General features: G+C 23.0%; 1 protein-coding gene across 1 annotated transcript; it reads right to left on the bottom strand.

The window, feature by feature from the left end:
* Window positions 1-5116: 5116 nt before the first annotated feature.
* On the bottom strand, window positions 5117-11528 carry LOC129618515 (uncharacterized). Its single transcript, XM_055533310.1, has 8 exons — window positions 11457-11528; window positions 11172-11332; window positions 10774-10945; window positions 9889-10043; window positions 8504-8600; window positions 8236-8429; window positions 6037-6150; window positions 5117-5237 (listed from the first exon to the last, which is right to left on the bottom strand). Exons 1-8 carry the CDS (start codon window positions 11526-11528, stop codon window positions 5117-5119), a joined length of 1086 nt encoding a protein of 361 aa, XP_055389285.1.
* Window positions 11529-13957: the final 2429 nt, after the last annotated feature.

The raw sequence follows: 13957 nt of genomic DNA, 5'->3' as shown, positions 1-13957 counted from the left end.
ATCTCAAATTATCCTCGAGGGCTTTTAAATATCGGTGAAATTAGTTTATTTTATGAAATGCCAACTTTAATAAATGAACTGACAGAAAAATTGAATATAAAACTCTATCCTTTATCAAAACAAAAACAATTTCTAAAACAAACCAATAGAGAATATAAAGTAAAACCGCATAATATAAAATCATCATCTAAATCGATAGAGTCGATAATGTCGACAACTTTCTTAAAAACATCACCATCATCAATAATATCAAATATACCATCAATATCATCTGTATCATCATCATCATCATCATCGTTATCACCATCATCATTATCAATGAAAACAGTAAAAGTTTTACCAATATTAGCACAACCGCTTTTAATAACATTACCGCCAACATTACCATCAGCAAGTCATCTATATGCAGAAGTAAATCATCATCAAAAGGAACCAATATGGAATAAAGTTAAAAGTATGTATAAAAATGAAAAAACAAGAAAATTCTTGGGTTTTTTTATTATTATTATTTTTTTTTTTACATTTTAATATTAAATTTTAGTTTCCTAGGATATTTTTTCTTTTATACTCATGGTTTATTGGTTATATAACATTTTTATTTTGTAAACATTTCATATAACCCTTAAAAATATACTTTAAATATAATATGAAAATGTTTACTCTCTTCGAAAAAAAAATTTATGAGTAAATTTTTAAATTTTACTCAAATACTCTTTATAAAATAAATCAAATATTCCAAAGATTGAAATTTTTGTTATATATATACTTACATATATATTTGTTATACGGTGAAATCATAAATTAGTAAATCAGGTTTTATTTACTTGATGTCAGTGTTGTTTTATTAAGATTTTTTATAATATATACCTATAGTATATATCGCTCTGCGTTATATACGTGGTATGGCAGACTCTAGTAGATTATATGTGGTTAAACCATATAATTTAAAAAATATTATAGTTTTGACTTTAAAAAACGGGGATTACTATTTTATGACTGCGGTTGAAAATATCACGTTTCAAATAAGATAAAATTGGTTGATTTTAAATTATAATGTTACAAACCCAAAGCATCTTAATATTTAAAAAACTAAAATTTACTTTATTTTTTTTTTAAAATTAAATATGAACTTTTAGATTAAAAATTTATTTATTTCTATTTTTATGTTAAATATGATAAATTTGTTTAGTCTTAATTTTTGATCTAAACTACATACATATATTCATTGGAATCCATTGAAGCTTATTACAAGTGTAATTTAAAAGTCTTTAACATTATACTCATTGAATATTTCATGGAATTTTCTTTTGAATTTCAATGTTTTTTTACAATTAAAATAGAACAGAGCACTGAGGAATTATTATTTGGCTCATACCATCAAAAAATTTAATTTAGACAAGAACCATTATTAATTTATGAGTTCGGCAAAATTATGAATTAGCGCGTGCTTTCATCTGATTTGATTTTTTTTCTTAAACTTGTAATGAAACCAACTATTTTTAAAAATTGAATAAACTTAACAAAAAAAAACTTGAACAAACCGGGTTCATTAGAAATTTTAAAAAAATATGAGCTTGTAATTTTTTAATTTAAAACCTAACTTTTCTTAAATTCTATGCGTTCATATCCTCAGTAAACGTTAATTTCATTTAAGTAGAAAAAAGAAAAACTAAAAGTATAAAAAGTACCCATGTACACAACACAAAAAGATTTCCTTTTTAAAAATTCAATAATAAAAATATTCAAACTGTAAAAGTCAATACCTTCTTCATTGTATTCCAAAGGATCATCCATATAAAAGAAAAATATTACAAAAACAAAACAAAAAATTGAAATGGACATAAAAATTCTATCTTAAAAAAGTATGGTTGATACTTTGACTGTATATACAATAAAAGTATTTGAAATTTACGTTTTGCTTCATTAAGTCGTCTTAATGTTTGAGATGCAAAAAAAAGAAAAATTTTTTATTTTAAAAAAGGTTCTTACCCTTAATACGATTAACAAAATCATTTATATCATAAAAAAATTTTATGCTCTTTAAATCTCGTTCAAATTAAAAAGAAATTTCCATTTAAAAATCAAATTTTTATTATTTTTATAGGTGATTAAGGGGCATAATCAAGTTAAAAAAGAAAAAAAACTAAATAAGAAGAGAATAATATTTTTTTTTATGTAGCTGAAATTACTATAAAAATTTTGAATTTTATCATATAATTTGTGCTCTATTGAATTATTTTATGAGTTGGCATCTTTAAAATGGAAAACACTTCTAAAAAATCTTTTTAAAAATAATTTTAAAGTCATAAGGGTTGTTTTTTTACTTCTATTTAACTGTTAAATAAGTACCGCTCTGATATTTTAAAAAAATATTTAATTACAAGGTAAAAATAATTTCCATTTGAGTTTTGCATCTTAAAATGAAAAGCACGAACTGATATTGTTCCATAATGCCGAAATTTGTCATATATATACAGAATATTATAATAGATCATTCCAATCGCGTACACGAACACCTTGTTATAAAATCTATTTTAAATAAATTAAATGTCATGGATTTCAACCTCTCTTGACATTTTATTTAAATTGTATAAAATTTTGTTTTCCAATAAAATCATATCAAACTTTAAATTGATAATATAAAACATATCACAAAATAATCTCTTCCATAAAAATAAATTTATTCCCTAACAAGAAATATAATATTATTTTCAAGAATAAATCGGAAACTATCATAAATTAAAAAGACATACTGAGTCAAATTCAAAACAAAAAAAAAAATCCAAAAATAAATTTTTGTTTTTGAAATGAAAATATTTTCAAAGTTTTATATTAAAGTTCAATACGCATTCAATATAAACTTTTCGAAAAGTTTTAACTTCCTTTCCTTAATTTTTTCTTATTTTTTTCTTATTCACTTCAAATAAATTTTAATAATGTTATATTTCATATTTTTCAATATACTACTTTCAAATTTGATTTTCTCTTCTTTAAGGAATTTCTCATTTATTTATCTTTGCATATGTATGTACCTATATGTGTATAACAAAATCTTATCATAAATATTTCAGAATTTCAACAAAATTACTATGATCCAGTATATTCGAATTATAATTATTATAATCAAGACATCAATAATAATAACAATAATAATATTATGGATTATAAAGTAAATAATTTTAATAAGAATACATGGTCTAAAAGGAAATTCTCATTGGCATTTAAGAGACAAAAACCAGAACCAGAAATATTCAACAGAATTACTAAAAATATAATACCATCAACACAATTATATAAAAATAAAGGCAATAATCTAAATAACTACTATACTAATAGAAAAACTTTTCCAAACCAGACATTATATTATAATTTTTATAAGAGAATTAATAATAATAATAACAACAATAATAATAATAATAATAAAAAGAGAAAACTTACAAAAAATATTATTGACGGTCAAAGGAATAAAATTGAAAGGATTCAAAAAACTTATTCAAATGATTCATGGCAAAGAAAACATAGGAAATTTTTATGTTGTAATAATTCTACAATTAATTTTTATGATCATAATCATAATATATATAATACCAATGAAAATCTACATAATATGAAAAATAATGAATGGAGAATAAGACATCGAAATAATAAGAAAACTTTTAATAGAAATAAAAGAGCTTATTTGATTAAAACAATATCGGTAAATTCAAGTAAAAAAACAAAAAAAGAATTTATTAAAAATAAATTTGATGAAATTAGAAGTGATACACAATCAAAAAATGAATATAATGGAAATCCGAATGATTTTTCGAATCAGAAGAATCAAATCATACTTAAAATAATTGGAGAATATATGAAAATGTTAGTATGCACTTATATTATTAAAATTATAATACATCTAAAACATTTTTTATTACAGATTTGAAAAAATAGATTGGCATACTATTTTAGAATTGATTTGTAATAATTTAAAAGAAAATTTTATAATAAAATATTTTTTAATTTTAGATATATTGCAAATTTCTATAAGGTAAGTATAAGTAAATTTTGCATGGGGTTGAAAATTGAAGGTGCTAACATAAATATAAACATTAAATTTATTTCGCGGAAAAAGCGTTTTATATGTATTTATTTAATTGAATTAAGAACTTTCTTGAATATGTCTTAAACATATTTAATATTTTGCCATGATAAACCTCTTGGCAGAAAAATATCAGAGAAGGCGAAGTAAATAAGATTGATATTTTCTTAAAATATAATTTAGTTCCTTCATTTTTTTAACACCTTCAATTGTAATTATAGTTTGAAAATTATAAAACGGGATAGAAAATAAACTTACGATCTAGAAAATTATGCAAGAACATTCTTGTATTTATTGTAACATTATCCAAAACTTGACTCTTTATGACTTAATTTAAGTTTACCAGATTGAATCTTCTAAATTTTGCACAAATTCTAAATTATGCTATAATTTTACTGTCTAAGAAGTTGTTATAATATTCTTAACACACATTATCCTACAATTTTTTAAATTATATTATAAATTTTTATTTTTAATAGTGAGTTTTTCCCGGAATATAATGGAAGTATGAATTGTTGGAAAATTATGGCTAATATTAAATTATCATCTAATAAAAACAGTAATGGAATAAAGTGGAACTTAAAAAATAAAATGGAAAATAAAAATATTTTTTAAAATTACTGTAATCTTTTCTTAATTAATTTCTTTTAAACAGGTAATTCGTAAAAGGTTAAATTTTGGAAAGAACTCAAAAAGAATCCTTTAATCCTTACAATGTAAGCGTTTGAAATAATTTACAAATTCGCAAAAAAAATCAGAAAATCAAACCTCCTGATACATTTTATGATAATAAAAATTTTAAATACATAATTATATTTTCTAAAAACATAAACAAAATAATTCTTAATTTTCATAGTCCTTAGACTTGTCTCTTAAATGAAAAATGCAATTTTCTCATTAATCATAAATTATTCTCAGAAATTATTAAATTAATTGTAAAAATGTAAATTAAATATTTTGTCACAAATTTATTTTTATTTTTTAATAAAAAATACAATTTTACTTTTCGAAATATTTTTTTTCTCACAAAAAATTTCTTCAAAAATCATCTGTGTATGGTGATATACTGTCAAAACCAAAAGGACAATGCTGATGTAACAATTGATTGCAATTATTTTCATTTAAATATGGAAAATGCCTTTTATCATGATCTCGGGGTCTAAAAATAAATACCAAATTTTGAATATTATTTAAAAAAATTAATTTATCTTGTACAAGTTTACAAATAAATATAAAACATAAGTGAATGTATTGTACTCCTGGAACAAAATTGTATTAATTTAATGTATATGATTTCTTGAAAACTTGGAACAATTGTGTCCCCGTAAACAATAGAGTAAGTAAGTTTAAAAACACTCAAATATTTAAAATTTTTAATAAAACCAGAGAAACGGAAATATTTCAATTAATACCTTTTTGTTCCTAAAAGTGCGATGTGTACAATGAGAGGTGGTGCATATTAATACACAAGAAAGCTTATATTCGTATTATGACGTGACGTATTAAATAAAGTTCATTAAAAAGAAGAAATTTAATTGAAATTTTATTTAATAAAGTAACAAAACATATTTTTACATAACCACCATATAATCAAAACTAATTTGCTATTTAAAAGCTAAAACCGAAAAAATCAATTCATTTATAAATTTATAGAAAATCAAAAAGCGGAAGCGTCTGCCCCAAATTTGTATTAAATTTTAAATTAAATATTCGTCAATTACGCGTTTATGGACAAAAATAACTAATAATCTATCACATACTTTAAATAAATTTTTTGAAAATTGAAAAACACACTAAACACGCAGAGGCGTGTGTAAATAATACGGAATACCGTACCACTATGCTATAATATTTTCCATATTAAAATAATTTACCATTAATTAATCAACAGCATTATACACAAAATACTTATACTAATAAAGAATCATAGAACTTAGATTAAAAAAATTGCGACTTACGTAAAAATTAACTGAAATATTTTAAATAACATTCCTGTTCCATAACCTTCACGTATCGATTCAGTAACCGTACAAAATGATTTTAGTATACATGCTCGACCATCCAATCCATGTCTGAAAATTCCCAAAAAAATTATATTTTTTTATTCATTTTACCCATTTTTTTTTTTTTGGATGAACTCAAAATAGCGTGAAAGTAAAAGAAAATTAAATTAATTAAATAATATTTTGATTGCAAATTCTCTTTTTTAAATTTAAATATAATATAATCTAAATTTTATTTTATGTACAAATTTATGTATGTATTCATATAATATGAAAATATGTAATTAAGTATACATAATTATATTATATACAAAGATGTAGTCTAATATACAAAAGTATATTTGCATAACATTACAAAATATAGGTCATGTTAAAAATCCCCATATGCTAAAAATCCACTTTTGGTTTTGGTTTTCACAGTATCATAAAAGGAAAAAGGGAAAAACCAATTAAGGTGAAGGATAAAAAAAATCAACACCCTCTATGTTTAACTAAATAAATTTAATACCATATAATAAGAGAACAAAAAAAGACAGTAAATTAAAGCTATAATTAAGCAGAAATTTTGAATTTAAAAGTTTCCTTTAATTTAAATTTTAAGTGAATATTGTATTTTAAGGTGACTCTGGAAAGTAAACTGTGCACTAAGGTTAAGAAAATTATTACAAGAAATATTTTCAAATGAAAAATTATTTTTTTAAGGCAACATTGAAAATGCATTCATTACAATGGAAAATAATATAGTATGGTTCGAAAATACGATTCATATTGCAAGTTAAATCTGATGAGCCTCACAAAACTTCTTAACTTCTTTTTTGCAGGAACTATTTGCTACTAGTTTTGAATTAACTATATGGAAAAACAAGTCCCTAAATTGCAATTATTTACTTAATCTGTAAAATCAGTTAAGTTCTAAATAATTTCTAGAACAGAAATTTTTGTGGAACGACTTAACAGGTTCGGGTAGGTGATATACTCTTCTGATAGCTAACTGTCATGATATAATTCATTTAGTTAAGGTCGACTGAAAAGTTTTTATTGTCTTTAATAAAATTTATGCTGTTATTCTTGTGTCGCCATAACATTCCGGATTCAATTAACAATATCTTAATAAAAATTGTAAAAAAGCAGTTCATTTATATTTTAGCGCATCATTACAACAATTTCTATGAAAAATTCATTATAAAATTTTAAATATCAAAGTGTTTCATTGAACAAAATTTCAAAAAACCTCTATATTATAAATGAAATATCTAATGATTTGAACTTGAGGCCAGATAATTTTTGAAGTCCTTTTTATTCATTTGCATATTCATGTTAAAAAATTTTAATAATAATGTGTACAAGTATAACCACACCACAATATCAACAAATTTTTTAATAAAAAATTTTCTATCAACATAATAACATTAATTATCACTTAATATAATTTAAAATCAATAAATTAACTGAGCGTAATAAATAGAGTGTTGACAAAATAACAATTAAGTCAATTATTTTAAAAAACAGTTTTCAAACAATTTCCGTCACGAACCGAAAATTCAATAAATAATTTTTTTTTTTTTTGTTATACGGGTCTTTCCGTATTTTGTTTTAAAGAAGATTCCTTATTATTTAATTTAAAATAATAAAAAAAATTATAGAAAAAATTTAAAGTTAAAATAAATTTGAATAAATTTGTTTACTTAAATTTGGAAATTCTGGTTTTTGGAGGCAAGATTATTTCTATATTGACTTTTTCTCAAAATCCCAAATCCTATCATCCTGTGTCTTAATGTTATAACATCACATTTATTATATTCTTATCCGAATATTTTCAAATTAAAATTTAGCTGACACACAAACCTTTTTCCACGTAACTCAAAATGTAAAGCGAGTCCAAATACAAATCATATATACAAAAGTTATTGCCTAATATTATTTTATGGGACCACAACTTGTATACCAATCTTTTACATAATTTTAAAGTCCATCTATTAACTCATATTTAAGTAACTATACATCATGTATTCTGTATAATGAATTCAGTATATAAATGTCAAAATTGTAACATCCTTAATCCATTTGTATTTACATGGTTATTATAATAAATATACATATACTAATTTAAATTTACTAATAATATATAATTATTATTATATGTTAATTAATTACGCATTTAATAAATCCTCAATTGTTTCATAAACATGACGTCGTCTAATTGTTTTTGGTTTCGGATGATGTGGATGTATATTAAAATCTAAATAATGTAAATGATCTGATTCAATTGGCATATTTGCACGTAAACCAACCGAATATGAAAATACATTATTTACTTGTAATATATTATTTCTAATTGATACACGAAACTGTAATTAAATTAATATCAAAAAATACGTTTTCCTTCTCAACTTCTTATAATATTATTAAGTATAACACTTACAGTCATACGACTTAAATTCAAAAAATCTAAATATCTTTTTCCACGTTTTAATATTGAATTTGTACCATTTATTGAATATGTTGTTGTAATAACAATAAAAATTATTAAATTAAATGTTAAAATTTTTAAAAATAAAATCATTTTTTATATTCTAAATCTATGTATAATATCTAGTATCACACTAGAATTAAATTTTTATAATTAAAGTTATTTTTGAATGAAAAACTGAATTAAAACTGAAAACCTATAAAAAATAAATTAATTTTTTTTTGTCTTTCTTTATTATAAAAAGAAGAAAACAAATATTTTTTTTGGAAGATTAGTGCTAATTTAATTTTGAAAAATTTTTACAACTTCTTTATAATTCTTCTTTGATTGTATGTTAGGCAGATGTTTGATTACAAACTCAGAAGATAAGATACGGCGAAGAGAAGAAAAATCTGTGACTTTTGTTTGAGTTTGAATAGGCTATATTGCAATATTCAACCAATTAACAAATCCGAAAAACTGGTTTTCAATTTCCAAATTTTTCTCTTACAATGAATAAAGGAAAAGTTGTACCCAGCGCGTACATTTTCGCTATACAATATTCTTTTACAGATAAAATCGAGCAATTCACATTAACAGATATGTTCTGGACTTCCGATAAATTAGTACATTAATATTTCCCACCTTCCTCATGGCCAAGGTAATACCATATTTGGTGTAAACATTTTTCTTTTATAAATGAGTTCAGTACATTAAAGGTATTCTTAAGAGATTGAATGTAAAGCAGTTCGGTCAATAGTTTACTGAATGTAAACTATAAATGCAATAGAATGGAACGTACAGAATAAATCTTCGATCATTTTTTCTGTAGCTTTGTTATTATTATCTTCCGCTTGAAATACATAGGTTCGAGTCCAGTCAAAGACAAAAATTTTTAAATTTTTCTACCTTTTCTTGTTACATTGATAATGCGTAATCCACCCGTTCTGCAGTCATATAAAGAAATTGACGCTGTTTATGCTTCTCTTGTAATAATTCGAAGAACTGAAAATGAAATCAATTCCACTGACTTGTTGTCAATATTAAATCACACAGTTATTCAATATTTTTTATATTTCTTACTTTTAATCGGTTCAATTCAATAAATTTTTAAATAAGAGTTTTAGTACATAATAATGTTGTATAATATTAAAATTATTGAGACGCGTACCAATTTTATGAAATAAAATTTTATTATTGATCAAAATAATAACTGCAATATGAAGCAATTTCGCTATTTGTGCATGTATAACGGTTTGTTTCTTAAAGGGTTCCTGTTACATTTTTCATTTGAAATTTTAATATATGTAATATTTATTAAAAGTGGAACATTTTCTTTCTATATATAATATACTCACAAATCTAATAATGTTGTTATAACATTATAAAGTTCTCTTCTTACACGACTCTTACCATTTACATGAGATTCAATTGGAAAATTAGCACGAAATCCTGAAGCATAAGCGAAAATTTCATTAACTTCCAACATATTATTTTTATGATTAATTCGTATCTGATATAAATTTCAAATTTTAAATAAAGTTATAAACGTAAAGTACTTTAATAAATTTAAAAAAAAACACAATATTACTTACAAATGTTTTAGAATTTTCCAAAAAATCTAAATATCTTCTTTTACGAATTAAATTTTTATTTTTTGAACTTTTAAATTGAATATTTCCTTGAACTATTGTCAATACGAAAATTAAAACGATGGAAGTTTTAACATGATATTTTTTATTGAACATTGTTAACCATTTGAAATCCATATGAAATAAAATTTGCTTGAGTAAATTTTTATGATAATGTGCAAATTAATGCATTGACAAAATGCAGTAATTTATGTAAATTGCGGTTTTATTCATACAATATTCATATAGGAAAATGTTCCACAAAATGAATATTTTCTTATAGAACGGGAGCATAACAATTTCACATTTTAAAATTTCTTTATAATTAAAATCGAATATAAAAAACTGAATTTATTTTTCTGAATTTTAGCAATTAAATTTTCAAACAAATAAGATTTATTTATATAAGAAGAACATTGAAACTGAGAGAATCGCAATGTATTCATGGATTTGGAGTTATTTTTCATTAATATCAAAAAAGAAAAATACGGAATCAAAGTTTCCAAATTATTGAATCCTTTCAATAAAATGTAAATGTTGCCGCGACGAGATCATATTATTACTCGCACCCTCAAAATGTTATCAGATCTCAACTAAAGACAAGTTGCCTACATGATTAGCCATTTGGTTGCTACATTGGCCATATTCTAAGACAAAAACGCCTCCTAAAGCGAACAAATTCTTCACATTACCTTTGGCTACATTCGCCTCATATGAATGTAGCCAAAAACCTGAGTCAAATATTTTGACAAAGCATGGCAAATTTTTAGCCAAATTATGAGGACTTGGAAAAATAACAACACTCTTTGAGTAAAAAGTAGATAATGGCCGTGCGCTTCACTTTACGTGACTTGACGAATAGTGGAAATGTGAAAATTTCGTCATCATACGATATGACACCCCTCGATTATTATTGTTAGAGGTGATATCTCTTATTTATATAATAATTTAATATACCATACTTCAATTTGAAATTTCACAATAGCTGTACATAATATTCTTATACTTACAAATCCAATAAGGACTCCAACGTATTATAAACACTTCTTCTTCTTCTACTAAATGGTCGATGTTGTATACTTGTTTCAATTGGCATAAGGGCACGAAAACCATATGCATATGCCCATAATTCATTCACTCTTAAAATATTATTTTTGACATTAAGTTGAAACTGCACCACGACATTTAATAAATTTCATATTTATTAAAAAATAATATTTCATAATACAAGAAAATATAAAAGAAAAAATATTTTTAAAAAATTATAATGAGAATTCATGCATTACAAAACTTACAAACATACGAGCTGTATATTCAAAATCCAAATAACGTTTTTCTCTACTCAATAATTTGTCTTTGAATGTCATATTCAATAGATTATCAGCGATCACATTACTAACACTTAAATAATTTAATATAATATAAATTATAAAAGATTTTTTTAACATTATTTTCACTTCAGATTGATGGTTTTATTTGAAGTATAAATTTGTCACATAACTACATATAATCACATCTATGAACTTTGACTATCGCTTACTGAATAATATCTTGGGAGTAAAAATGAAATAATATATTTTTGAACTGATAATAACTGTAAGTACATTTAAAGACAAATACCTACACAGTTTTTTTTTTTGAAGAATTTTTAAGAATATTTTTTTGATTGAATTTAGTTCTAGAGTGGTTGGTGTGAGGAAAGATTAAATTTGACATGACATGTAAAAAATTTGATTGAAGATCTATGAATTGTCGTTGTCATCATAAATTACTTAGCAATAATAATTTTCTTCTGAATATAAATTGAAAATTTATTTTGCTATTGAATCAATTGTTTTAGTGCATCAATTAGACTATAAAAACTTTAACAACTTTTACAGCTCAAACTTTAAATGAAAATTTTTTTCTTCTTTTAAAATAAAACAAATATAAATTTCAATTTTTATTTAAGCTCATTTCATAAAAATTGTACAACTAGTTTCAAAGAAATTCTAGAAATCTAGATTAAGTGATTTTAAATCTTAGAAAAATTCGAACAATTTAAAAAAAAACAATTGAGCTAAATGTTGAGCATTTTGATATAGCATCCAAAATATTTTCTACAATCATTCATTTCCTTGATATTCTTACATAATATTATAATATTAAAAAATCATTTCAAGCTTTAATAGAGTCATTTTTGTTAAAATATACAATCATTGAAAATTCAAAACTATTTTGGATCACATCTCTTGGTCTAACCAAATAATCAAAACTATTCTAGATCATATTCGTTTTATGAATTATTTTCCTTTCTCACTTTTATTATTAAAAAAATTTTTGTCAACTAGGTGCGACACTTATAGAAAATTCTATTACAAACACCTGTAACAAACTGTAATTTATTTATCGCACATCAAAGAAAATATAATCGAAACAATAATTATCATGTATTACACATCTGTATTCTTATTATTCTGTATTAGTATATACTTACGAATATTGTCACAATAATGTGTAATAATGAATAGAAAGCATACATAAAATATCAATATTGCGGTCACCTTCAAAATAGTACACTGAACAAGCACAGTAAATATGGCATTGCAATTCTTCAATTATTAAATTATTTGTTTTTAGAATAGGTACAATTGCAAAATAGATACACATTAAAACTAAGATTTAATGAAAATCTTTCCTTTAATTTAAATTTTGTCACCTTTGTCAACAATAACATTGGCAACATGAAAACTTTTCGGTGTAAAAATTCACATATGTTATATCATAAGTATCGTAATTTATTTTCACATTTATTCAGTGACTTACATATTTAAATTGTAATACAAACTTTTTGAATTGCTTTAATACTGGAATAAAACAATTTTAAATTGACATTATTATTAAAGAATTTTCCAGCTAAATAAATAAATTTATTCATGTAAATACTCAACGTACTTTCATTTAAAGAATAAAAGAATATTATATGAAATTCAAAATATGAGTATCATAACGAGTGCTACTAAAATTTGCTGGAACTAAAAGGGGGGCTTAGGGAGACGTACCATTTTAACTTTTGCAATTGTTTGATTTCTTATTTGTATTCCAAATTCAAGGTTTACAATCAAACGCGCAAACATACAATTGTGTGATCAAACGCAATTAACCAGTCAATTCCAATAATATCTTTTTCAACAAACTGATTGCAACTCAAACTTGCGATGTTAATTTGACCCAACGTCTCTACAATCAAGCAGTAATTGCAAAAATAAAAATTGCATGTCTGTCTGAGCCCTCATTTTTCAATCAAATCAATCAAAAACGAATTTAATAAAGTAAAATCATACTATTTGTATGAAGTATCATGTCATACATCAATTTTTCTGCATGCAATAATTCTTTTCGGAAAGCATAATGCTTATATTTATAATTTAATAATTAAGAAAATCACACTCTTTTAAATATATTACGAGCTAAAATAAATAAAATTAATCATAAATTTTTCTATGAATTATTCAGTTATTATTTTCATTGTTAATCTTCAGTACGGAATAATATTGTAGGCACTCATACAGTTCGAATAGTATTCAAAATTCAATATATATTGCATGTATACGATATAAAGAATACTACATTTCATATTTCATTTAATTAACACATTAATAAAAAAGTTCATCATTATTAATACTCGTATACACAAATATACATTCATACATATATAAATATATTTTAACTCAAATTCTATAACAATTTTTAATTTTCATCTTTGAGTTCATTGTACTCTTCAAATTAAATATCATTGAAATAAATGACAGTTAAA

Source organism: Condylostylus longicornis, unplaced genomic scaffold (assembly GCF_029603195.1).
Source record: "Condylostylus longicornis isolate FDR11 unplaced genomic scaffold, ASM2960319v2 ptg000008l, whole genome shotgun sequence".
NCBI lineage: Eukaryota > Metazoa > Arthropoda > Insecta > Diptera > Dolichopodidae > Condylostylus > Condylostylus longicornis.
This window is presented reverse-complemented; position numbering and strand designations above follow the sequence as displayed.